This window comes from Colius striatus, chromosome 2 (assembly GCF_028858725.1).
Source record: "Colius striatus isolate bColStr4 chromosome 2, bColStr4.1.hap1, whole genome shotgun sequence".
In the NCBI taxonomy this organism is placed as follows: domain Eukaryota; kingdom Metazoa; phylum Chordata; class Aves; order Coliiformes; family Coliidae; genus Colius; species Colius striatus.
In genome coordinates this window covers 19,757,652-19,785,114 of record NC_084760.1, presented here as the reverse complement: position 1 = coordinate 19,785,114, position 27,463 = coordinate 19,757,652, and the positions used below count along the sequence as shown (strand labels likewise).

Genomic DNA, 27,463 nt, shown 5'->3' with positions numbered 1-27,463 from the left:
CTAGATGATCTCTAAAGGTCCTCTCAATTCCTACCATTCTAGGATTCTGTGATTCTATGAAATGTTTATATTTCATTACAGAATATGAGGAATATATAAAGACCACGTATTCAGAATTTTGGAAATAATATTCAAAGTCTGTTTCCCTTTTGGGGATGTATTCAATTTGAAACTTGGTATATGTAATAAATCACTGGTCATTGGGCTGAAACAAGTGTAACTTATGTTGTATTTAACTAATGCCATAATGCAAACTAAGAGGATCCTTTTCTTATGTAACATTATGAAAAGACTACATCACTTCAGATTCTGAGAGCCTGACAAGCTCACATCATACAAGCCCCCTTGCTGGGGGTTTGTGTAAATGCATGCCACAGGTATGCGCATGGACAAATTGTTACAAGAGAAGGCCAAAGAAAAAACGTGCATGCTAAGAGGTGGCGTGAGACACATCTCCCCGGGACTGACAGTAAGTGGAGACTGTGCCTCATCAACCTGTAGGAACCGACGAACCTGGCACATCGAGAGTTGAAAGAGATCTGCCATGGCCCACCGGTGCACGGCAGGACTGACACCGAGAAGGTTGTGTAACGGGGGCTGTGCCCAGCCAGGCAGCTACTTTGCTACAGAACCACGCACAGCCCGGTCAGAACGGTGCCGGGGCTGCCGTGTTCAGCGCAGGCCGCGACCTGTGCCCCGCCGCCCCTGCGTCACTGCGGTAAGGGGAAAACCCGCAAGCCCTCCGGCCTCCGACCACCGTCCCTCGAGTCTAGGTCCGTCGGGCGCACGGCCCACTCCTCGCTGCTCCCGCCTCAGCCCCGTGCGGCTTGCCGGGGCCCCGCCGCTGGGCTGCGGAGCCGGCCGCAGGGACAAGCGTCTGCACAGGCCTGGCGCGGCAGAGCCCGCCAGAGCAGCTCCATCACCGGGCCACAGGCCGTGCGACCGCAGCAGCACGACACCGGCAAAACGCTGCCCATCTGGCGGCTGCCGCCGGCCCGCGCCTGCGCCCCGCACCGCAGCAGCGCCCCGCTCCCTCCCCCTCCCGTAAACAGCGCCGTCACGTGAGCGGCCGGGCCCGGCGCGGCACCGCTCGCCTCACGCCGCGGGGGCGCGCTTACGGGGCAGCGGGCACGCGGCCGGCACCGCGAGCCGAGCCGCACCGAGCCGACCCAGGCCGACCCAGGCCAGCCCAGGCCGGGGCAAGCGGGACCACCTGGGCCCAGGTAGGGGGAGCTCGAGCGCGCCCCCGCTCCTGCAGGCCGCGGGGCTGCGCGCGCCGCCCGCTCTCCCTTCGGTGCGGCCGCTGAGTGCTTCCTCCGCGGCTCCGGGCAGCGCTGGGCGGCGGAGAGCAGGGTGAGTTACCGCTGCTGGGCCGCGCCGTACCGCGGCAGCTAAAGGGGGGAAGGCGACGGGGGTGGAGGAGGGGAACACAACGACACGAAGAGGCCCATTGCGTTGCGTGGCCTTGTCCTGCCTTCGCTGGGGCGCGGCAGGCGGCCAGCCAGCCAGGCTTGGACTCGGACTGCCGTGGCGGCAGCGGGCCGCGGCCTGTCTTGGCCTGGCCTGGTGAGGCGGCCCCGTGCGGCTGGTCTGCCGGGGAGGACGCGGCCTGCTTCCGCCGCGCCGCCGCCAGCACGGTCTGGGGTGCGGAGGCGGCGCCGCCGGCGGTCCTTTGCGCAGGGGCGGCCCCGCGGTGTAGCAGTGGCCCGGGAGACGCTGCCCGGCCGACCCCCGTCTGTGTTGCTCCGCTCTGCTCGGGCGCGGCGCCGACGTTGACCTTGCGGAGGCTGTGGGCCCCGGGCTTTTCGCCCTGCCACCTGGCATGGCGTTCTGGCCTTGGCCTTTCTGCCTGCACGGTCCGCTCCGTTTCGGCCCGCTGCGGCATCCGTGCGGGACCCTGCCGCAGGCTTTCTGCGCGGACCCGTGCTGCCCCTTGCTTTCCTGCATCGCCTTCTTTGCCCAGTGTTTATTAGGTCTTGCCCCTTCTTAGCAGTGCTTGTCACTTCCCACCTCTTGAGCCGCTCATGCCTTGTTGCCCCATACAAACCCGAGGAGCAAGCAGCAGTTTAGACCCTGCTGTTCTTCCTGCTATTGGGCTGACCTGTTCTGGGCTCCTCCTCCCGTCTCTCAAACTTAGCATCATCAACAGTTTCTGTATTTAACTCTTGTGTATAGTACTAACTGTAGGAAGTGCAGGAGAAAACGTGGTCGTCGACAGTACCTGAGAGATTTAGTGGCCTGGTGGTGGTATTTCCAGATCCTGTTCCTGGATCAGACACTTTTTCTGAGGCAGTATGTCTATGCTTCGTGCTTGCTGCTGGAATGCAAATGATTAATATCTGTAGGGCTTTAGAGGAGTCATCGCCTGCCCATGAGGTTGCAAGTGTGCTTTCCATATGGTCTGCACAATTGACATCAGTTAATAGGCATGAGAAGAGGCCTTGGATGAAGGGCAGTCTGTACAGTCTAAGTTGAGTTACTAGAAGTAGCCTGCAGAATGAAGCATAAAAATAGGGAAGACAGGAACGTGGGATGCTAACAATTGTACTATACACATTGTAGTTGCGGTGATGTCTTTTATATAGCTGTTAATCTATTACATAATTTTTATACATTTCCATTTATAAAAATGGACGCTAATGTGGCTAAACAGTGGAAATATTGTAGGATCAAATATAAGGATGATAAACGTGGCATATCTTTAACAACACTAGTTCATGGTTTGTTTTGCTTAATTAATTAACATAATTATGTTTTTGGACACACTGTAAGCAAGATCTTGAAAACCTGGACTTTATATTTCTTAGAATAATTCAAGTTTGAATGGTTTTTACCCTTAGTGTGTAGCCCACAATGAAACTGCTAACTCTTGCTCTCATTTCAGTTTACCAAGTAGCTTCTGCTTCTAATTTCTGTATTAACAGTAAAGATTATGCATATAAATGTGGAATTTTTAACGCGTAGATTTTTTTCAGCTGTCATTGCCTATTTCTCAGTCATTCAGTTTTTATGTGCATTTTACATTTGCAAACCCTCAGGAATTTCAAGCAGCTCAAAAGGCACCTAACTACAAACTCTGCTCACTAGATCTAATTCAATATAGTCAGCTGAAGTAAGGTTTTTATAAGAAAGGAAAAGCTCTGAAAAGTTTGTCACTCTTATGACATACTTCTGTAACTTCTTTTTAGAAAGCTTAGCTCAACCTCATGGAGTAAATTGTACTCGTGTTCAAAGAGCAGAATGCTGTATAAATTTTTTGAACTGTTGTTTTAATGAAAGTTTATATTAAAAAAAATTATTTTCCTGGGTCAACTTAAATATTATTTAAATCCAAGTCTTAAAAATACCTAAGGGGAGAGAAATTATTTGTAGGAAATAATGAACTTTCATTGTTTTATTAGGCATGTTATATCAGAAACTGATTTATTTTTAATGACAAGGGAGTGTTTTTGAAAGGTACTATTGGGAAGTGGCAATGACAAAATCCACTAAATTGGAATATGTGTGTTCCTTATATAGCAGCAAAAAATTAATAACATGGGCAGCTTGTGGCTTCTGCCTGAGTGCTCTTGGTATGGCTACGTGGTGGTTGGTATGTTGCTCTGGAAAATTTCACCAGACTTACTGGTTAAGCTTTTATTTCTGAAAGAAAACCCCAAATTCTTGTGTTTGTTTCCCAACAAATCATTGTCAGAGAGACACTGACAAATTCAAAAGGTATTGCAAGTAAAATTGTTCTATCTAGGGTGACTGACAATTACTGTAACCTGCTATATGGCTTAACATTTATACAATGTTCAAGCTGAAAATACTTGGAGCAATTCTCAAAGAACTGGAGGGTGAAAAAGAGTTGAAAAGCATAGTGGTAGAGGTGGAAAAATATCTATCTTCATCTTTGTTTTTGAGGGAAACATACTGAGCTTACAAATTCTAGAGGTATATGCAGTGAAGGAGATTAATAAAATTATGTGTTATCTTTGATTTATGTGTAATTTTTCTGTGACTCAAGAGAATTGATTGATTGGACTGTCCAGCAAAGGAAAACATTTTACAAAATATATTGGGAAGGCTTCACAATGTAAAGACGTTTTTATGACAGAATACAAGTTCTAGTGCAGCACTATGTACTGCTTCTAGCTGTAAAGTGAGGATTAGGAATATATACTTTATCGAGGAGAGGTTATTCTGTTCAGAATATAACTGTTAAGTGGATTTTCTGTTATACAGTAATTTGATCTTTTATTATTAAGACAAGGGTATTTTTGTAATTTTGACGAATTTCTTTGTCTTCTATTTCTTTCTTTCTTTTTTCTGTTTTAAATTTGCTTTTTCTTCCTGTTAACTAAAATGGGGTACAGTTCTGGCTGATGAATGTAGTGCTTTTGGATGGTGAAGGATTAGTGAAGAAAATTGATCTGTCTGCCCTTCTTTCAAATACGCTGCTAGCAAGTAGTAAGGGGTCTTCTGTATCAGTGAGGGGAGCAGCATGTACTTTCAGATTATAGATAGATTTTGGGATGTGGTCGTCATTGCTGATGTCAGACTACTGAAATTTTAGTAGCAGGGTGATTAGACTTGGATCGGTTGGTGTCTGAAGACTTCAAGGTGAGAGAAACACAAAAATAGTATAGCAGAGCTCTATTAAGATTGAATGACATGCTCAGATTTACATTTCTTGTTCTTCGATCTGTGGCAGGACTTTGATTTTGGTGTCAATAAAAGCTAAATCTTTAATTTTAAATGAGAGATTGGTGAATGAGAAAGACCAAATATGATTATGCTCAAAGGCCAAAGCTCAGCAAACCATATTCCATCCAAGTGTTGTACCCTTTTCTTGAGAAAAAACATAGAAATTTCCTTTAGCAGTTCCAAACACATTTTCGTGGCTATATTGCAATTCATATGCTCATGAATCACATCACTTGTCCTATCAAAAATGTTTTGTCAGTTAATTTAATTCTTGAAGACTGCCCTGTGTGGTGGAATATGAGCCAAAGTGAACTAGAGTAGAAAGTGCTTTGGTGTGAGAGGACTAAAGTTTAGGTTTTCTTACGGACTTTGCCACTGAGGCACTGATATTGATGATCTTTTTTTATCGCAGCACTTGTTCAGATTGTAAGCTCTCTTGGCCGAAATCTGTTACTAGAGAGGACCAGGTTCATGTTTCTGGCTTCTGGTGCTGTAATATTCATAAACATTGTAAGAAGGAGTGCAGCTTCTAGTGCTTAAAACATGGACACATGGCAGTTCAGCATCAATTTCCAGTTAGTTGCTTCTGGCCTTACAGTTTAAAGTTTTGTGTATGAGGAAGGGGGAAGGTGGTAGTAAGGCTTGCCTGTGCCCAGCATCAGCAGTTGGAAACAACATTGATTGGTAGGTGGATTGTAAGTGTTAAGGTATCAGTGAGCACATGGTGTAGTCCAACATCACAGCTCTGGTGAACAAAGATGATTGATACCTAGAATACACTTTTTAGGTACAGTAGTTATCAAAAGACTCAGGTGAGGGATTTTTTTTTTTCTTTTTTATTGCCTATGGTTTTAGCTAATTTCATATCAATTAAGGTGCAACTTCCCTCTCTTATTGAAAAGTTTTTGTCAGGTATTGTTACTTAGCATTTGATTCCTCTGTGACATTGCCGAGTCAGCTTTTTGCATTTGTTTTGACATCTAAGACAGTATTGATCCCGGTAGCTCTGTTCCTTTTCTATACATTCCTGACCAGCGTTGACTACTGTTACTTGAAATAAATATAATATGTTTTTTTTAATGGACTCTCTTATTACAAGTCCTTGCTATCAGTCATTTGTAACGTGTAAACTGAAGGAAGGTGTTTTACAGGGCAAGAGACCAAGTCTTTTATTTTTAGTGTTGCAATGTTTCCAAAGTAGTGTCCAGTCAATAACTAGATTTACAAAAGCGTTTAAAAGCTTTAGACAGATTAATTGAATTGGAATCAATAGACATTCTTTAGAAAGGTACATAAATAGGAAGAATTGTAATGTTAACTGTGCCATCTTCAGCAGCTTCAGACTCACTGGTTCATGTAGGTTGATAAAGTAGATAGGATCTTCAACTTGTAGGATTTTAAAGATCCTAAATAAACAGTTTGAGTCTTTTCTTTCATTGATTAGGTTCCTTCAGATTTTCCCCACCTTGATCCCAATTTAGGTGATTTTTTTCATTAAATATCTTTGTAGAAATATTTTATTGTTCTGAAGTCCAACTTCTGAGTACCTTCATAAACCAGATTTCTTTTTAAATTGACAATCATTAAACGTACAGGAACTTCTATTTTACATTCTTAATATATAAGCTAACGTAGGAAAGTCAAGTTTAAAGTGTAAACTAATAGATGAAAGCCACTCCCTGGGCAGAGAGAGAGAAGAGAAAGTGACTACAGTGAATGTTATTTAAAAATATGAAACCTAACTTTTGTTTAGTAAAAATGATGTAGGAGTAATGTTAAAACTCAATAAAACCTATGTAAAGGAAAGTAATATAATGACAAATATATCTAATGAAAATTGAAATATATAGTTGGAAAATTAAACATTTGCTTAGACTTGTTATGTAAGTGAGACTTAATTTAGAATGCAAAGACAGTGTATGCATGGCTGAGAAACACTCGGGATATCTAGAGACAGCTATCATTTGTGATTGCCTCTGTTTAACATGGATTTTAGAATAATAAGAGTACGTAAGAGAAGTGTACTTAAAGTGAGGACAATGCTATCTACGCTTTTAGCTTTTCTTGGTGATCAGATCTCATTGCATCCACACTCCTCTATCATGCTGTGCTGTGTGCTGCAGCAGTCAGTATGTGCTGCAGGAGCTAGTGGGCAGAAGTTTCACATCTGTCCAAGTGAACCTGACTGGGGCTTCCTCTTTGGTCATTTGCTCCTTTGCCTTGTTCGTGGATGCTCCTCTTTGGTTCTTCATACATGAGAATTTTCGTATTCTGTTTTTTTATGATTACTTTCCCAGTGGGAAAACACTTTTTGAGTTACTATGCGATGGGATGGGAGTATGCTCGATATGTGCAATTCTGCTGTGAAGGATGCCAAGCCACTGGCCTTTCTGGTTCAAGTGGAGGACACAGCATTGGAAATAAGTAACCCTGAAAAAACGTAACTGTGTTTTTTACCTGTACCTCTGGCTATTTTTCCTGGTATTCAAAGTGTTTCAAATGCAAAAGTAACTGTTGGAAATTCATGCCCTTTAGGCATTGTGTAAGGGAAAGTTTAGTTTTTGTAGCAACTGTGTCTAACAGTTGGCTGTCTAGAAGGAAGTATGTCTTTCATTGTTAATCTTGCAGATAGTACACTTCATATGATAGTTAATTTAGTAATGCTAGAAATAATTTCCTACACTTGGTATTGTACAAGTTATGCAGTTAATTGAACATGAATTTCTTAAACCAGGTGAAGCAAAATTTTGGCTTCATGTACCTTACTGGGATAATGTCTCTACTTTAAAAATTGTAGAACAAATTCTTTAATCTTGAGTGTCATGGTGGTAGCATTTTTATGCAAAACTACTTAGTTTATATCCTTTTGTTGACTTTTTTAATGAAAAATTTGGATAGAACTTGAACTCGGTCATAGGCTTGTACTCCAGAAATAAAGCTTTCAAAAAATTTCCTCTTGAGTTTTCTCTAATAGCTAGTTAGGTGTTGTTGTTGATGTCTGTGGCCGTTGCACATATAGTTGCTTTGACAGTTATTCTTCAGTGCTTTTACTGTTCTGAATGGCTGTGTGGTAGACTTGCAAAACTATAGAAATGCTTTTTTCATCGTGTGGCTGAAGGCAAAGGTTAATTTCTGTCAGCATCAATTTTTGTAGCAAGAGCTAGCATTCTGCATGAGCTTTGCTACTTAACAGAGTTCTTAATGAAGTGATCATCACTGCTTTGGCGACAGCAATGATCGAGTAACTGTTATGTAGTTCCCTTCCTATCCAGATAGAAACCATTGAGATATATTATTGTGAATGTATTCAAAGCTCCTGACTGTCTTTAACTGAGTGCAAAAGGTTTCTGACAGTAATCCACAATTTTTCTGTTGTAGTGTCATTGGTACTTGTTCATGTAAAGGTTTATTGTTTTACCCTCTGTCTGTTACTGTTATGCTAGTGTGGTGCTAATATGAAAACCCTATCCTTACAAAAGGGTGTTTAAGTACTTATTTTCTTAATTTAAGCCACTGCAGGTTTTGTAGTTCATCCTATATAGTATCAGATTGTTGTAACTATGTAGCATAATAAAAATAGATTACACAGTGCGGCATAGCCCTCCCTCCATTAGCTTGCTGCTTTATTTGTTGCCAGATTTGAAAGTTATTTTGACAACTGTGAATAGGTGTTAGCTGGCATGGTCTATATGTAGATGCACTGCATTGCTTGATAATAATAGTCCATTTTTTGGTGAAGGGGGAGTACAAATTCCAACTTGCTTGCTACTGAAGCCTGTGACCTACTTACTGCATGCACCTGATTTGGCCTGGCTTGACTTTCCTTCTTGCTGATCAAAGCATTGTGTATGAGACTGTTCTGTCATGGTGAGTGTGACCACGTGAGTGACACCATGCTCTACAAAGACATAGTGCCATACCTGATGATTATTTACTTCTGAACTGCCCTATAGGAGACAGAAGAAAGTATGTACTTTTTTTTTAAACAAACAAAAATGAAACATTTTTCCTGCTCGCCTGTAGATTTAGTAAATTTGTTTAATTTTTTTTTTTTTTTTTGCATCAGTAGGACTAGAATTGCTCTTACATGTGTGTGGCTAGGATTTTCTGTCTTGATTGCCAAAACAGGAATGTCCCGTTGATCTGCGTAAGGAAGCATGCTTGCTGTTCTAACAAACGTGAATAAGTACTAGATTTATTTAGTGGCAAGTTGCTGGAATAGACATCTGGAAAGTAGTTCAAGCACTATGAATTCTAAATCTCATTTCTCACTTAATGTATTCATTTAAAAAGAAAAGATGAAAAATCCTGTCTAGTGTGTGGGAAGAAGATAGTGAAGGAAGACGTGGAAGAGAATATCTGTCTTTTTCCTGTTTATAAAAGCTTGAACAGCTTTGTGTGCCAAAACTGTGCTCCAAGACTTTCCTATACACCAAATTAAGCCAGGCGCTACTGCACTGCTCCATTTTCCTGGCCTCTGTGACCATATTTACAATAATTATCTCTCTCCACTCTTAAGTATATGCTTATGCTAAACTTCTGAAGAAACATTTTACTGATGTCTTTTTTCATTCTGTTGTGTAGTTATACATTCTTCTTAGTTGTGTTTCTGCTACATTATGGAGAAGTGATCTAAAAAATAGGGAATTTCATCTTACAAAATGCAATTGCCATCTTTGAATACAGTTCCTTAAGTTTTACTTGAACTTCTTTAAAATTAGAGTTTCTGAAAGGCTCTTGACCCTCTTGAAGCCAGCTCAGATTTTTCATGTACTTGATTGAGATCAGAATTTCATATAAAATTTCTGTAGTTCTATTGGATGTAATGAAAGGTCAAAAACAATACAGATAAGGCCTTGCTGCTTAAAAATACTTGCTATAAAGTACTTGATAGTTCCTCTATGAATTGGAAGTATGGTCCTTTTCAATTTTGGATGTAGTATGGCAGGATCCAGAACCTGCTCAGCTTCACTGATAGTAGTTGGAAGCTAACCTCACATTTTTCCATTTAAAGATGAAGAAAGCTGTGCACTCTCAGTGCTGCTAACCAGGTTCAAATCTTCTTTTTTTCTCCCTCCCTCTGGTGTCCCACCCTCTCGGGTTGGATAAGGTTTAAACAAAATTTAGAAAAGACGTGTTTTAGTTACCCATGTTCTACACTGTAGAAATGCCAGCAGTCTGATGCTGTTAGCAGAATTTTTATTAACTTAGCATGGGATTTCTTTTAAAGGTAATTAGAGAATTGATTTTGAGGTAAGAAGTGGACCATTCCAAACCATAACCTTTTTTTTTTTTTTTTTGGTTACAATTCTAAAATACCTTAAACATTCTTTACAAAATAAAACAGCCAAAACAATTTGCTGGTTTCTTAGGTGGTTTACAATTTATAGCTTATTTTCTTATGGTATTTTTCTTGTCTTTCTATAGGGCTGAAAGACACACAGGAGCCTTCATGGATATAGTTGATACATTTAACCATTTAATTCCTACTGAACACTTAGATGATGCCCTATTTCTAGGATCCAACCTGGAGAATGAAGTCTGTGAGGATTTTAGTGCAAGTCAAAATGTCTTAGAGGATTCGCTGAAGAACATGCTCAGCGATAAGGATCCTATGCTAGGATCTGCAAGTGCCCAGTTCTGTTTGCCTGTTTTGGATAGCAATGATCCCAATTTCCAGATGCCTTGTTCAACAGGTAAATCTTACAGTTTTTTAAGATTACACTTTAAAATACAGTTGTACTCTAGTACCAACCCTTTTTTGTAATGTAGAAGTAATAATTTGGGATTTCTATCTCCTTCCTGCCCTTCTTGTTGCACATGCTTGATATGTAATGTATGTGCAATTCTTTTTAACTTTGTTGCATAGCAATAGAGGGAGGCTCCTAATCTGGATCAAAAGTAATTTAAGCTTTTTCTTGAGTATGTGTAAATGATTCCCAAATTAAAGTAGTGATTTCTTTACTGTAAGTACTGTGCCTGATCAGTGAAGTTGCTAGCTGTTTTCAAAAAATATAGTAATGTAATTCTTGTATAAATTACTACTCTGATCTCAGAGTACTCCCACCAAACAAATTTTTATCACTCAATGTGCTTGAAACTGTACAATGTACATAACTAAACCAAATTCCTCCCCTCTACATTTTTTACTTACTTCCAGTAAAACAGTGATGCAGATTCTTGTTGTACACTGCATCCTCTGGTAAACCTATACTGCATTTAAAAAACTAATAGAGAACAGCTGGATATTTTGGAAATTATCAGGAGACCTTTTGGGGGCTTTTTGACATGTGTTTCTCCTGAAAGGGATCAGCAGTGCAATCATTAATACTATTGATACATAAATAATCACAAATTTTAAGGTCCATTAAGATAAATGAGCCTACTCATTTACTTGGGGGAATAGTCTTTCAGGATGTGTGCAGACTAAAGGAATTTGGTTTATATCGAGTTTGTAAATTTAATGTTTTGATTTTAAATCTGAAAACAAGAGTAGAGCCCCTTTCAGCAGGTAAATTAAAACATGTAATTTGGAATTAATGTAGAAGATATCCAAAAGGACATGAAGTGTTCTTGCTGTTGCTTTCATTTTGTAGGACTTGATAAGATAGGTCCTCATTCTGAGAGGGTAGCACCACAGTATGCATTTAGTGTTTTTTAATTGATAGTAACAATTATCACTTTGAAGCAAAATTTCTTTGCTTATCGTATTTCCTTGAGTGTTCATCTAGATCATGATTTATTTATCTGAGGCTCCAGTCTAACATGGCTTATATAGTATAGTGGTAAGAATGCAATTCTGCAAGATGACAATCCCCTTGGGAAGAATTACCCATACCAAGGCTGTGTTTTTTTTCCAAATAGTATGCATAAAAGCCCACCACTACATCATAGAATCATAGAGTGGTAGGGGTTGGAAGGTACTTTTAGAGATCATCTAGTCTAACCTCCTGCTAAAGCAGGTCATCAACATCAATTTGTCTAAAAAAGAAAAAGCATAACTCTTCCCACAAAACTTGGCTTACTTATGCCCTTAGAGCTACAACACTATTGGTGTGTCATACAGAATGATAGTTTGCTGTGTTCTGATCCTTCCAATTTGATTGTTGTGAGCAAGCTGAAGAGATAAAGGTAAAAATAGTTGGACTGAGGAGGTGATTAGGCCAAAGTAGTATTAGATTTCATGAAGGAGCAGATGGTGTGGTTCATTTCTTTGAAAGCCTGGTTTGAGCGGTATTCAAGAATATTTGTAAACCTATGCACAAAATAAGATGCTTTCTTTAAATGCCTCCAACCCAAAGAACTTGCATTGTGTTTTAAAGAAGAGATTTCTTACGTGAACATGGGTGTGTTCGTGTGTCTGAAGCTTTGAGAAAGGCTTACTTCAGGCCTACTTACCCACATACCAAATTTCTTACTGCTGCATTGACTTTAGTTCTTGTTGGGCGTTATTTACAGGCCTAATCCAATGTTATTACTCATCAACATTGCATCTGTCAATTTTAGGGTTTATATTGCATGTTGTTGACTATGAACTAAGCTTTTTGTTAATACTAAAGCACTTTTTATGATGAGCTCGAAGTTATCTGACTGCATGTGATGGTTACTAGTAACAATTGGTTGTATGTTCTTTAAACAACTCAAGTTCTTGTCTATAAGACAAACACACATAGATTTTTGTGACTTGAAGTTTATTTGCCAATCACTGCTTCTTAGAAGCACCTACCCAGAAAGTGCAAGTTTTGTGACTTAGATTCTAAGTGTTTATTTTGGAGAGGATAGTAGCATAGAATCATAGAACAGTTTGGGTTGGAAAGGACCTTAAATGAGTTTAAAGGTCATCTAGTCAAATCCCTTTGCAATGAGGAGGGAGATCTTCAACTAGATCAGGTTGCTCAGAGCCCCATCCAATCTGACCTTGAATGTGTCCAGGCATGGGGCATCTATCACCTCTCTGAGCAACTGATTGCAGTGTTTCATCACCCTCATAATAAAAAATTCCTTCCTTATATGTAGTCTAAATCTGCACTCTTTAAGTTTAGCACTGTTACCTAATGTCCTATCACTATAAGCCCTGCTAAGAAGTCTCTCTCCATCATTCTTACATGCCCCCTTTAAGTACTGAAAGACCACAATAAGGTCTCCATACAACCTTTTCGTCTCCAAGCTGAACCGCCCCAACTGTCAGCCTGTTGTCATAGGAGATGTGCCCTAGCCCTCAGATTATTTTTAGGGCGTTCCTCTGGACCCTCTCCAACAGGTCCATAGCTTTCCTGTGCTAAGCATCTTGTGACAAATAGGAGGGAGCTTGAGAATGGATGTTTGTTGCCCATACATTGGTAAAAAGAGCTATTGGTACCAATAAAGCAGTCTCATGTTCATGCCATGGCCTGAATCCAGTTGTGCTGGTTCTAAATGGTTTTTTTTTTTCAGTTAGATGACGTGGTTGGTCTTAGTTTACTCTGTGAACTTGCTCTATAATTGCCCCTGCTTAATAGAATGGGATTGGCTTGTTCTGCTTTGAACAGTTACATGTTGGAAGAAGAGAAAAAGTGGGGTTTTTTTTGCCACAGGTGATCCTGGTAATGGCTTTGAACACAGGCAGAAGTAACTCTATATGACCCTTACACAAATTGGAAAGAATGAGTCAAATTAATTCTTTTAGGATGTCTTTGTGAAGAGCAGCTGCTTAACTATAAAGATGTAGTTGGGTTGCTGGTTTGTGAAGCTAGACTGAGAAGATTACTGCTATCTTAATACAGTTGGAAAATGTTCTCTTATTTCAGTATGTCAAGGTACAAGCTGTCCTCAGATTTTAACTATTCACTGCAGCTCATAGGAGCTTAACAGTAATGGAGATAATTTAGTGTCTCAAGGTAGGTATTAGCAGAAAGATCTGGTATAGATAGTGGAAGCTGATACAACTGCTGTCTTTGTTAGTTAAAGGACTGAATTTGACAACATGAGTCTTTTGCTTCAACAACTTGGGTTTCATTTAATTCTTAATCAGAAGTGTCCCATATAATGTTTTAGATGTCTCTGTGCTTCTGTTCATCAGTATGGCCAGGCTTTCAAGAACTGAATGACCAATACAGAAGGGTAGATTATGTAGAACAGCTTTGGCCATCTTTAGTATTTGGATGGTGTATCTGGATGTGGATAGATGGTTTTGGGATGACTATTTTTTTTTTCCCCTTTTTGAGCAATTCCTTGATCGGAAGTGAAACCTGAAGTTTAGGATATGACCTAACTCTTGAGAGCAGCACCTTTTTTTTACTTTGTATGGTACCATAGTGATAGATTTTCTGTTTTGTTCTGTTATTTCTTTCTGGAAGACATGCTGGAAGCTTATCCATTGATTTTTTTATAAGCTTGTAAGCATAGCAGGTCAGACTAGCCACATGCCAGTGAAATAAACAACCAGCTTTCAGACTAAATTGTATTTCTCAACTGTCGCAAATTCTGTAACTTTTCAGGATGTCATTTACTGGGGCAGTTTGATTTATTATACATGTAATAGAGGGAATGGAATTTGAATTGCATATAATCTGGAGAAATTTCTGTATTTTATAATAAAAATCAAACTTTTAACCAGTTTAGTTCCTGATTATGTATATCAAATCAGGTATTTCTCAAATGATAATTAAGACTGACCCTATAAGAGTGTACAAAGACTGTTAGGGACATCTTTTAAATTCTTCTTTTTATCCTTCTTCCTTTGGATTGTTGGTGGGAAAGTGTTTGCCCTAAATACAGTCTGTTCTTTTGAGTTTTAGTGTGTTATTCAGGAGTACTGTTGAAATCAGCATTGCTTCTGCTAAAATTACGATTTATCTGCTGAATCTTCCAAACTAATTGTACTAGCTTCAGATACTTCTTTTCTGTAACTAGTGTCCTGTTTGGCTCTGTTAGCCATTTCAGGCTCTTCACTAAAGCTGAGTGTTATATGAAGTAATTTTGAGTCTAACCTTCAGATTGCAACCCAAACTTGAGTGTACAGTTTTTTCTCTGTTTTCTTACCTCTTTATGCCTTCTTCCCTTCAAGCTGTCTGGGTGAACAGTTGCACAGTGTCTTGTGACCAAGGTAGTAACTTTGCTGTATAAAATTTAAATTTATTACATTGGTATTATATTGCGAACCTGGAGAATGTTTATTTTGCGTGATTTTCTATTCATAGGTAACAAACTACCAGTTTTCTCCATTTTAGGTTCTTCTGAAGACTTCAGTTATTTGAATCAGTTTTACAGAGTTCTATGGGTAGAGAGAGGTTGAATCTGTAATAGAACTCAGGATAGCTTATGTATTTAAAGATCACAGAGCTTGTCTAAAGTCTGTCTTAATAAAATAACTTAATATGACTTGAAGTGCGTGGTTTGTTGCTATGTTTTTACTTGTTAAAATTTGTGCTTTGTACTATTTATTTCCAAAATAGCAGGCTCTCGTGGCTAAAGGACCATAAATCAATAGCCTTGTGATGCAACCTCATCTTTTTTCAAAAGGGGGATTTGATCCTCTGTCAATATGCATGCTGTATTAAGTTTATTAGTCCTAATTGATTTTCATATGCTTTTAATCCAAAGACAGGAAAAATCCATCTTTATACTTTAGGGATTACTGGAGAACCAGGATAAATGGTTCATTAGTATGTCACATGGTACTTACTGTGATTATTTTCTTGCACTGAGCAGCCACTGCAAGGCACACAAAGGCAAATTCTCAAACAATTTACAGGCTTGCAGCAAAACTTTTGTAAAACAATTGGAATTCGGTGTTTTCTTATGCCAGTTGTATCATCAGTGACTTCATTTAACTTGAAAATACATATTTTTTTAACAACGTTTTTAACTGTGGTTCCTTAAGATATGCATTAATAGGAAAAAGGTTTTCATATAAAATATACCATCTTCATTTACAGTCTTGAGATTTAATGATATTATTTCAATATCCAGACGTGTGTTTTGTAGCTTTCCTAGCATTTGTTAGCTCATAAGGCTTACTTGGACTATGTTAGTTACTACTTTAGACTGTTACTGTTCTTTACATCAAAGTGAAACATTAGGTTTTTATGTTATGTAACGTAGTAGAAATTTTAAAATGTTAAACCGTTTTCGTGTAATTTATGATGCTTACAGAATTAAAATATGGAATCCACCGTGGACTTGCTCAGTCTTCCTGTTGGTGTAATTCAGGTGGATGTAGCATTTATAACAACACAAAGCAGCAACAGTAGTGGAGGTCTGTTCCATGTGGTTAGCTGGGCGAAAGAAATTCAGGGCTAACATCTACTGAAAAGAAATTTAGTTCTACGCTTGTCAGTGTGTCAAAATCATGGATATTTCTGTCTAATTTTAGCTGAAGATAATCAAGGGAAAGCTTATGTTAAAAATAAAAGGTTTTATATTTCAAATATTTTGATAACTTTTTTAGGGATATTATCTTCTTCCTTCCTCTTCCCACATCTAGTAACACTTGTTTTCCTCCATTTTGCATTGCTGAAGAGTTAAGAAATGGTCCTGCTTTAGTTCTAACATATGAGAAATTGTACTTTAAATTTGCAAGCAAGCTGTTTTTACTGTACATTTTCCTGTTGTTTTATATATAACAATGAGTTAGTAGCATAGCACAGTAGTTTGGAAACTTAAATACTTTACAAGTAATGAAGAGACTCAAAATATTAAGTTGAAGGCCACTGGTTCTTTCAGTATGAATATGTACAATATGTCTTGTATTTTCCTTATTTACTTCTTGTTCAATTGCACACTGATGTACAACTTTTTCTATTCAGCTATGTTTTTTCTTTATTTTTCCTTTCTTCTATATTTTTTCTTTCTTATTTCTGTATTTATTATTGGTAATATTAGATATTTGTTTCTAAGATCATCTCTATCTTTCTTTTTAGTTCTATCTGGTTTTGCTTTTGTTGGTTTACTTTTCCTAGTGCTGTTTCTTTACCTTAACTTTTTTTTTTCATACTTTAATTCCCTAGTCTCCTCTGTATCTGTTACTATTCTCTGTCACTTTTTCTCTTCCCAGCAGGGTCTGTGTTGAATGCTTCTCATCCGGGGGCCTCCTGGGGCTGTACTAGCTGAGTTGTAGCTCAGGTGGTTTGAAATTAGCAAGATTCTGTGCTTCAAATTCCTCTGTAAAATTAAAGCTACAGCACAGAGTCTTGTAAGTATGAAAATACTTTAATTCTAATATTTCAAGCTGTCTGTCACTCATAGACCGTGTCCCCTTATTCATAAAGAAGGGTGTGTAAATTCAGTAACTTGAGCAAGAACATTTTAAAACGCAAGGTTCTAATAGCAGCACTAAAATCTGCTCCAGAACTGCTTCAGAAGCTGTCAGTAGTTTTTATTTGTCATGTTGTCTTCATTAGCTTAGTAATTTAGTTCTACACTGAAGAAACAGAAGAGAATCTGAAAGGAGCCTCCTCTGTTACAGCCTATTCCCAAATACTTGTTCCATATTTTGTAGGAACACTATTCAGTGAGAATGCTAATACCAAAGTGCAGAGCTGTGGGGAGGATGAGCAAGCAGAGTTGGAATCAGGATCTGTCTCATTCAGTTATCTATCTTGGACAATGGCCAGTATTTGATTTTTAGGGGAAAACAAAGCCTAACAGGGCAGTTACAATGCCATCTTTTTGTCAGCATGTTCTTTTTTCCAGTATGTAGCTTATAGCAAATAACCGATCAAGGAACATTTGGATGAGTGGAGTAAGACCAGCCTTATCAGTCTTCTGCAGCTTGAGTGTGATATCTGTGTATATATGTACACATGCACAGATATGGAGGTGGCTCTGTGGGTTAGAAGGCAAAAGCTGCCAGTAATTTCCGGAAACATACTTGTCCTGTGAACTGGCATATACAATGCAGTACCTAAAAATTATAGTTAAAATAAAATGAGTAATTGTCAGCTCAAGAAATTACTAGCTTTCAGCTCTTGGCAGCCATCTGATTACAGAGGTCCAGCGTGCCAGATACCTCGTGCCAAGGGCAGCCTTCCTTAAGAGACTGTTCAAATTCTTTCTAATGTTTGAAATTGAAAATTAACAGGTTGTTTAGGTGGTGGTGGATCATGACAGATGATTGTGGATGGAATTACAGTCTTGGTAGACTTGATTATTCAGCACTGTTTGGCTATATCAGTGTTTTACAACTTCCAGTTTGTGTTATTTTAAAGGTATGCTCATTACTGTAGTACCTTCACAAGAGCATTATTTTTTTAAAAGTTGCAGTAGCATCAGACTTCACAAGGAGCAGGAACTGACAATTTCTGAGATTGTCTAAAAATTCCAACAATTTTTATTTCCACTAACTTCTTATTTTTGTTTCTAAGGTAATTAATTTAAATAAGGTTTAAATAAGCAATTGTTAGTAATTTTTAGATATCTTATTTCTGTCATGAGTCAGTTTATCTTAAAAGTGCTTCTAGGTAGGTGCCTGAATAGTGAAAAACAGGCATACTTGGTTAATTGGAGTCTGTGTTGTGTTTGTCAGATCCTCCTACATGTTTTGTAAAATCACTTGGGTATTTGGCTTGAGCTCACAAATTTCGCATCCCACAGGGACCAGGATTCATTAATCACACGTAGGATCTTGGGATAGGAGAGTCTACCATTGCAGAACCAAACTTAGAGAAAGTGAGGAGAATGACTGGTACAGTGGCCTGACTGCCTTTTAGGAAACCTATTTTCAGGAGCAACCTCTGGGATCCTTCTCAGGTTAGTGGAGGATAGGAACTTGACAAACACAAAGTTCTCTGACTCTCCTGGGAGACTAGTGCATGCTGCACTCAATGCCCTTCCAAAAAGGGGTTGTAGATGCAGGTTATATTATGTGGGTGGGACTTAGGGTTAAAAAATTGTATTCTGTGAGAAAACTGTGATTTTAAACTTCTTATGTTTCTGGATCAGCTCTTTCTGCTATTTATCTTGCTTCACTTTTTCTTAGGTGGGAAGGGGCAGTGAGGGACAGCTGATCCTCTTTAAGATTGGGGACCTTCCTATGGCCCCATCCAAAAAAAACCCAAGTGAGTTCATCAAGAAGCTATGGGGACTATCTACAGAAATTTTAAGCTTTGGGTGATAGCTTCTTCTATACTGAGGCTGCCTCACATGGGAATTTTCTGTCTTGCTTTTCTTCATTTTCCCCTGTTTGTTTTTAGATGGCAAATTTGTTTATTTTTCCCTGTCTTCCCTTGTCTTGCTCAGCATTACAGCTGCAACAGTTTTTGATAATTTTAAGTTTTAGGCTCTTTCTTGTTTGTTTTTTCCAGTTATTGGTCTTGATGAGATTATGGATGAAGAAGGAGTCAAAGAGAGTGGTAATGATACCATTGATGATGATGAGCTTGTTTTACCTAGCAGGAATTTGAGGAGTCGTTCTGAAGAAACATCAGTTACATCACCCAGAAAATCACCACGTTTGATGGCACAAGGTGATCATTCAATAGGTTATGTCTGTTTGTATCTTTGAAGTAAATGGATTTTTTCTAAACACACCTTTATAAACTTAAGTAAAGCTTTGCCATTTGGTGGTGTGAATTCAAGTACACACTTCTTTTTTTTATACACTGCAGCCAGAAGTCAGAATCTGTAGGATACTACTCAAATTGAATTCCCCTTTGATAAATATTTGATGTATTCATATTCATTTAGGGCCTGTGGTTCCTAAACTCGTATTCGAGAGTTTGATACTTTTACCTGCATCAGTTTAGCACTATGGTTCTTCACCCACAAAAGCATGTTGTATTTGCAAACAGCATTGGACTAGTAGGTTATCATGTCTCTTTATTTCCAATTAAACTTTTAATTATTTTCTTTTCAGTTTAAATTAGGTTATAGTAATTGCAGTCACAGAGTCTTCCATCAAAATTTCTCAATGTACTTAATAAGTATTTTCGTCAAATATTGACATTCTGTGTGGTATTTAATTGATTATGGTTGTGTTTTTTTCGAACTTGTTGAATTTGTGGAGTTATTGACAGCTTTGCTTTTCACCTTTATAGAGTAGGCTGAGCTAAATGAAGTAAAATTACTTAGTAGACAAGTCAATTTAAATACAAGCCTACAGTACAAAGCTGGTGAATATTCTTTTTAAAAAGTCACCAGGATGGTTTCTTGTTTGGAGAACATAAGAGATCTTGTCAAGTGAGAATGTAACTGAATGTCATTCATATACCGTGTTTGCTAAAGGCTTTGTAAGTTTCACAGCTATACCTCTAACTACCATATAATTATGCAATTTGTGCTTGAGGTAAAACAAATTGAGTGGTAGCGAAGTAGAGTGGATTTTGTTTATATTTGTAACATCACTTTTATAGCCATTAGACTAACGATATTTTACATTCAAACTGTGTGAGTGTAAAATTCGAAGGCTAGTAATTTATAGCTTCTTAGACAGTTGTTTCTTAATTGGGATTTTTGGAGGGGAGAGGGGAATTGTTTTGTGTGGTGGTTTTTTGTTTGTTTTGTTGGGGATTTTTTTAGTTTAAAAAACAACTAAGTTTTAAGTTCTGTTTGTGTCCAGTAAGCTATATCAGGCTAAATCAGTTCTATTCTAGGTAAGGCTTGTATTTGCAAAGAGAAGGATGTTGTTAAGACATTTTCTTTTTCCCTTCCTAGAAACAGTACGGAGTTTGCGACAGAGCACACTAGCCAAACGTTCAAGTGTTACACCTCCTGTTAATACCAAGAAATCATCTGTAAAAAGTGGATCCACTCCAAAAAGTGGACAGAAACAAGAGAAAAGTCCAGCTAAAGAGACAGATGTTGCTGCACCCTTGAAAACAGATCAGCCTAAAGAAGTTAGGCGTAGTACAAGACGATCAGGCCAGACAGAGGGAACAGCAGCAGCAGTAACAGCATCCCAAAGTAATGTAAAATGTCTTCCTGGATGTGAAGAGGTGAATGAAATAAAGCCTGAAACCCTTGAGCAGGAAAAAGTTGAGGAAACATCCCAAGAGTTAAGTTGTGCTAATTTAACAGGAGCCTGTTCTCCTTCTGGAGAAACAAAGGAAATAACAGAGGTTTCAGCAAAGACTGAATCTGGGAATGCTGAGTCACTTTGTTTGGTATCTGCAGATACTGAAATTACTGCTGTTAAAAATGAAGCAAATGATGTGATTGGTTCAATGGGCTCTGAAACTTCTTCAGAGGAAAAGACTGAAAATAAAACAGAGGAACTGGAGAAGAAAACAGAAGAGCATGACCAAAGTGGAGAAACTGGAAATGCTACTGATCCATCTAATGCTTGCGTGAATCCAAGTGAAGTTTGTGAGACCGTTTCAAATTTGTCCAGCTCTGTAGAAGAGGGGATTGATTTTACTTCAGATTCTCACAATGTGGAAGTTCGTGATGAAAATACATTGTCGGTAAAGGAATGCACAACCAAATCTGGAGATGAGAAAACAGTGGAGAAAACTGTTACTTCATCTGAGAAACTATTGGACAGTACAGAGTTTGATAATAAAGACTTGAAAAGTGAAGAGTTTACTTCTACTGACTTGGGAACTACCATTTCAGAAAGCACTGTTCTTGATCAAACAAGCCAAAACGTACAGCAGCAGATCAGCAGTGCTAAAGTAGAGGGCCCAGAGGCATCAAAATTTCAGGATGATGATAAACAAATTAGCATTTCATCAAAATGTGAAAAGAACGTTAGGCCCCGGCATAGTAAATCTGTAACACAGAATAAGCAAATCCTGACTGCGGGTTCTCGACAGAAGTCAGGTACAGGGCAACAAGAAATAACACATTCAAGAACAAGAGCTGGTCTTACTGTTTTAGGTGTTCACAGTCCTTCTTCAGCAAGTCTGAAGCGGAATGCAGATGAGCAAGAGAGTCATCAGCATCCAAATAACCCAGTTAAAATTAGGAAGAAACAATCTGATGTGGGTTTGAAAGCAAAGAGTTGTGTTTCAGTGGTGACTGTAAAAAAGCAGACCAATACAATGCTGAAAAAAATACCCCGGGCCCAGGCTGCTGGGCAAGTACAGAAGTCATCAATTCAAAGAGCAAGTGAGAAATCTCCTACTCATCAGAGCAGTTCTAAAGATACCCATCACTCTCTGCACTCATCATCAGGACATATTTCAAATCTTGGTCAGAAGCAAGCCCAGGGTCAGAAACACCAGCTTGCAACTATGGTAAAAACAAATAGCTCCACAAAGGAAGAGACAGAGGCAAAAGATACCCTTGTTGTGGAACATCTGAAGGAGGATGATAAAGAAAAAAATAAATCAAAAAGAATTGATAAGAACCTCCAACCTCGTCAGAGAAGAAGTAGCAAAAGTCTTTCACTTGATGAACCTCCTTTGTTCATTCCAGATAACATTTCAACTGTTAAACGGGAAGGCTTGGAACATACCTCTGCTAGTGATAGCAAAAATGTTTGGGTGCCCAGTAAGCAGTGTGGCTTTTGTAAAAAGCCGCATGGGAACAGGTGTGTGTGGCTTTGTGTTTGAGGAATTTATTATTGGTCTCAGAAGATTTTTTTTTTTTTTTTCCCTCTCACCAAATGTTGCATACTGCTGGTGCCTAAACAAAAAGGCATTGCCTTGTTGTGGAAGCCTGTCTGTTAGGCTGTCAGTTAATTTCCTTTGCACTCATAGACCTTCTTTTTAGATGCAGTTTACCCAATTTTTTTTTTTTTTACAAGAAACGTTATTATACAAATTCTTTTTTTGATGAATGTGTAATTCCACTATGCTGTTAAAGTATGTACTTTAAAACTTGACTTTTTTTTCATAGAAAAGAAATAAGCCTAAGATGTCTGTGTTCCAGATTGTCATTTCCTTCTCTTGAGAAACCTCCAAATTGGATGGTTACAATCAAACTAACAAAAAAAAAAATCATATGTTTGTTTATGCGTGACTATCTGGTAGAAGTGTGATTCTTATACCTAGAGATTCAGATTATTTTTTTTTTTCTTGAAGTTATGTAATCATTACTGTAGGACTTTAATGTACCAGGAGTAATGAAGTAGTTGGGAGGAGGAGAAGAAAACATCAGTCTCAAGCCCTATAAAACTTCTGTGTGGGCATATCTGAAATTACCTGTAACTCAACCTAATTATGGGGTTGCATCTGAAGTTGGTAATGTCTGTCTACAACAGAAATTACTCTTTAGTGCTGTAAGTGAATAGAAAAGGATCATTGGCTTCCACTAATCAACTATCAGGCCAAGAATAAGAATTCATTACCACTTCGTATTTTCTAGATTTAATTAAGGACTGTTTTCTTAGTTGTAGTTCAGCCTGCCAACCCTTTCAGATCTTTATTTCAAATTAAAGACGTTTCTGATTAGTCCTTTGCTTATGTGGGATAAACTTTTAATATTAGTTTTCAGTGAATGAGCTTTAGAGCTCCATATATGTGTGAAATATGGAACAATTATCTTTGGTGCCTGAGGTTTTAATAGCATTCATTGGTATCTTAAATCAATAAAGCTTACAAGGGCTTTTCTTACTATATCATATTTGAAAAATGACTCCGTAAAACTTATATACTGTGTAACTATAGTGACTTCATCAATGTGGCGTACTACAGAATTAACATTAGATTTGCTCTGCCCCATTGGTGAGAGTTACCTGATTGAAGGGGGATCTCAGACTTAGTTTTGTGTGGCTTTGTTGTTATGATTTTTTAAAATCCTTGTATTGTTAGGACTATCCCTTTAGCATTTGTGCATCTATATTGGTGTTTGCAGTATGTGTGCAGCTTGCATTTGCTTAGTTTTTGTCATCTTATGTATTACCATAATAGTAGAAGTACGTGGATAGCCTATATTTCAATTAATTGTTTGAATTCCAAAAGTCTGCTTCATGATGAAAAAATGCTTCTGTGGATATTTTCAAAGCAAAAGTTGCATATTTGGGTCTTAAGCTGCTTGATATCTGTTAAAAATTTAGCTTTCAGTGTAACTTGTCCTGTTTTGCCTGTATTTTTGGTTTAAACATTTTAAGCATTCTATTGGCTTTGTTTTTCAGAAAGTCTTTCTTTTTAATATGAAATGGATCTAACCAGTGTTGGGAAGATAGAGCAGTGAGGCAGAAATAAATCTGCTTATTTTAGTTTTTAAGGGTAGAGTAATGCTACAGAAGATACACATACTTTGCATTGATACAGAATTAAATGCATGAAACCAATTTTGCATGCCAACTCTTATTGCTGCTAGAAGAATACTGTAGTATAAGGATTGATCACCAGTTAAGCCACATTGAGAGATCCAATGAATTGCTATAGAGGGTGATTATTGGTATCCTCAACTTTGTAATGTCAGTCTTGCTAAGATCTGTATTTTTCAAAATATGTCTGTGTTACAAAACAATTGACACAACCAGTTTCATCAGGAGAAGATCAGATTTGATAAATGAAGAAAGAAATTTAATACATAAACACAGAATTTTTGTGTGTATAATGTGAATGAGACACACTAGTGGAAGAGAGGAAGCTTGCAGTGAGCAGTCCCCTACTTTATAACAGAAAACTTAGGACTGTCAGTCCAGCACTTTCTGTCATCATTATTCTAAAAAATGAAGTTTAAATTTATTTAAATTACTTTTGATTTGTAGTTGTATACTACAAATAAAAGGCAAACCTTAAAGATTTACTTGATGTCATTAAGACTGAGGAGGAGGCAAAACTCTTGTCTTGTGTGCCTTGGGAATTTCTGTTTATTTACTTATTGGTGCAAGAATAAGAAAACGTTTTCAGTGCAGTGATAAGGAGGCAAAAAAGCTTAACAAGATAAATTTCACTTTTATCACCTGGAAAAAAACATCAAAACTGTAAAAATTTACTATAGTGTTAAGATTTTATTTCATTCACTTTTTCAATTGCATATTAATGAAATGCATTTAGAATGCTATCTGCAAAACAGAACTAGTCACTTGAAATTTTTGTATTCCCCATTGCTTGAAATTTTTGTATTCCCCACAATAAATGCAAAGGCACTAACTTATTATTAATGTAATACTAAGATTGAAAAACTGATTCAGATTGAAGATAATATGTGGAGATGATTTCATCAGCTTTGTGTACAGAATCCCCCAAAGGAAATGCCTATGTAGGCCTTTCATAGCCTCAGAGTTATCTTAGTGTGCCTGCTAGAACAGTGCAAGGATGGTACTTGTATGTTGTTTCCTTTCAGCATTGGCACCTGACAAGTGGAGTACGTTTTTATCTTTAGGAATACACTCAATAATTTGCCTGGTACATGCAGAGTCAAAGCATTCGTGCCTTGCACTGCAGATACAGCTGGTTTGAGTAGGAAAGGAGGAATCGTTTTTTTACAGACATATGACTTGAATGGTCAAAAAAGTTTTCAAGTTATAACATGTCTTGTGTTATAAGCGTCATGCCTGAGTTTTTTTACTTTTAATAGATTGTCATTCTTTGCCACCTGATCTTTGGATAATGACTTTCATAATCTCTTTTCCACTTGTCTTGATGCTTATAAGCTGGAATAGCTGTTTTTTATATCTTCATCATCCAGAGAGTGGGTAGTCAATGTTAGGCTCTAGGATGAATTGTTTCAGACTGTTTACTTGGTGTATTGTGTTGATTCCTGTTCAGAGATTTACCTTTGCAACATAACTGAAAAATAATTGGGATTTTTTTTTTCATAGGAAAATGAAACCCTCTGTTTCTCCCAAGTCTGAGAATTACAATGTAACTTTTTTGTACTTCATAGTTTCCAGCACATCTGAAACAGGTTCTTTTGAAGTGCAAAGTTCGAATTGTGTTACTTATCATAGTATTGCTTTCGACTTGAGTTTGCCATTGTATTCCCTGTTGCTATCCCATGTTTTCCCATCAGCTAATAACACAAATCATATGCATAAATTTTTATCCCTCAATCTATAGATTACGTATAATAAGAAAAATGATAGACTGAAGTTACTACCTCAACTTATTAATAAGTTCAAGTAATGTTGACAATGTTAAAGCATTGTCACAAACAAGAGTTATTTTTCCTGAAGACGGATTTGACATCTTGAAAGACAGTTGATGAAAAAAAATTAATTTCTTCACAAAAAGCTAGATGAAGAGGGCGGCTCTGCAGACACTGAGAAATCTGCTAGTGGAACTTTTCTTTTTGAATGCCTTATATGCATTTTTCTGATGTAAGGGCTTATAAGTTTCTCCATTTTTCATTGCAGATGTTGAAGTTCTCTGCAAGGCTGAAGAGCTGAACTCATTTCTTTAACAGATTGAAAAAGCCCAACTCATGTTTTACATATTGTCTCCCTTGTCTTTGTTCTTTTTAATGAAAGAAATTTTGCCAATTTCTGATTAATGTTTGATAGAATGTAGCTTGAGAGAATATGTTTCTAATCAAATTTTCTAGAAAGCATTGTGTCACAAGGGAAGTTTGTAACTTTAACTTGTTGCTGGTGACTTCCTCTTGAGATTTCTGCAAATCCAGTAGGGATTTTTAATAGAATCATAGAATGGAAGGATTGGAAGGGACCTTTAGAGATCATCTAGTCCAACCCCCTGCAGAAGCAGGTTCACCTAGATCAGGTCGCATAGGAACATGTCCAGGCAGGTCTTGAAGACCTCCAAGGAAGGAGACTCCACAACCCCTCTGGGCAGCCTGTGCCAGGGCTCCCTCACCTGAACAGTGAAATAGTTTTTTCTTATGTTTAAGTGGAACTTTTTGTGTTCCAGCTTCATCCCATTACCTTTTGTCCTGTTGCTAGCTACAATAGAAAAAAGGGATGTCCCAGCCTCCTGACACCCACCCTTTAGATATTTGTAAATGTTAATAAGATCTCCCCTCAGTCTCCTCTTCTCTAGACTAAACAGCCCCAGTTCCTGCAGCCACATGTACATTTTTTTTTAAGGGTGGATACATATATAGCAAATTTAATCATTGTTGTTACTACATTCTTTATATAAACAGTAATTAAAGTAATTATGATGCCTTAATTTTAGTACATCTTAGTACATCTGAGTATGTTAAACTGCAAAATTATGCAAGATGTCATCAATTTACAGTCATGGGTGATGCTTTGAAGTTTTCTGCCTTTGTTACTGCTTCTTCCACTGTGAAAAGGCTTATGACATTAAAGGCTATAATCCATATCCATCCATAGCTGTAGAAAAACTGAATGACAGTGTAAACACAATAGTACTGTAATGTATAATTAAGAACAGAGACACTCCAGTGTTTTGTATTTACAGCTGTATCATTTGTAGATTTTTATATGACTATTACTATGCTGCAGTACTGGCAGGATTATTATCAATACCAGTACCATTAGGGAATCAGGCAAATGGATAGCATGAGTTGTCTAAAATACATGGGTTTATAGAGTATCTGTGTATATACATGCAGTTTATAAAACGTATTATCCTGATCCTGCAAGTTACTGATCCCACAAGTTATCACATGTGGGTAGAATCCACACAGCAATGGAGCTTCCTTTGATTAATGATGGGAGATGTGCCCTTTTTTTTTTTTGCTTTTCTCCTTGCTCACTTCCTTTTTAGAGAGGTTCGTGAAACATGAACAGCAAAGAAAATGATACATTTAAGGAAAAAAGAAAGTTCTATTACAGAAAAGATGTGTCATTTAAATTTAATACTTCAAAAATAAGTTTTCAGTGTCTTTGCTATGCTGCAAACTCAGATCTGCTAGTAATGTTTCTTTGAGGACAGGTTGTTCTTGTTTCTAGAAAATTAAAACCTGAAAAATCTTGTCACCTGTGTTAGACTTGTACAAAAAGCAAACAAAGGAAGCTGCTCATGTGTGTGTGCTC

At 38.0% G+C, this 27,463-nt stretch overlaps 1 protein-coding gene across 10 annotated transcripts in view; it reads left to right on the top strand.

Annotated features, from left to right (window-relative positions):
- Nucleotides 1-1,086: 1,086 nt before the first annotated feature.
- PHF3 (PHD finger protein 3) overlaps nucleotides 1,087-27,463 on the top strand; it is a 48,244-nt gene continuing 21,867 nt past the window's right edge. For 2 of the 10 annotated variants that reach the window (XM_061989524.1, XM_061989522.1), the window contains exons 1-5: nucleotides 1,087-1,353; nucleotides 8,429-8,556; nucleotides 10,117-10,385; nucleotides 18,972-19,133; nucleotides 20,320-22,138. In XM_061989524.1, coding sequence (XP_061845508.1) covers nucleotides 8,483-8,556; nucleotides 10,117-10,385; nucleotides 18,972-19,133; nucleotides 20,320-22,138 — 2,324 coding nt within the window. In that variant the 5' untranslated portion in view covers nucleotides 1,087-1,353; nucleotides 8,429-8,482. Of the gene's footprint in view, nucleotides 1,354-8,428; nucleotides 8,557-10,116; nucleotides 10,386-17,853; nucleotides 17,877-18,261; nucleotides 18,418-18,971; nucleotides 19,134-20,319; nucleotides 22,139-27,463 lie in introns of those variants that run through there. The other 8 variants (XM_061989529.1, XM_061989525.1, XM_061989523.1 and 5 more) reach the window with 8 other exon arrangements.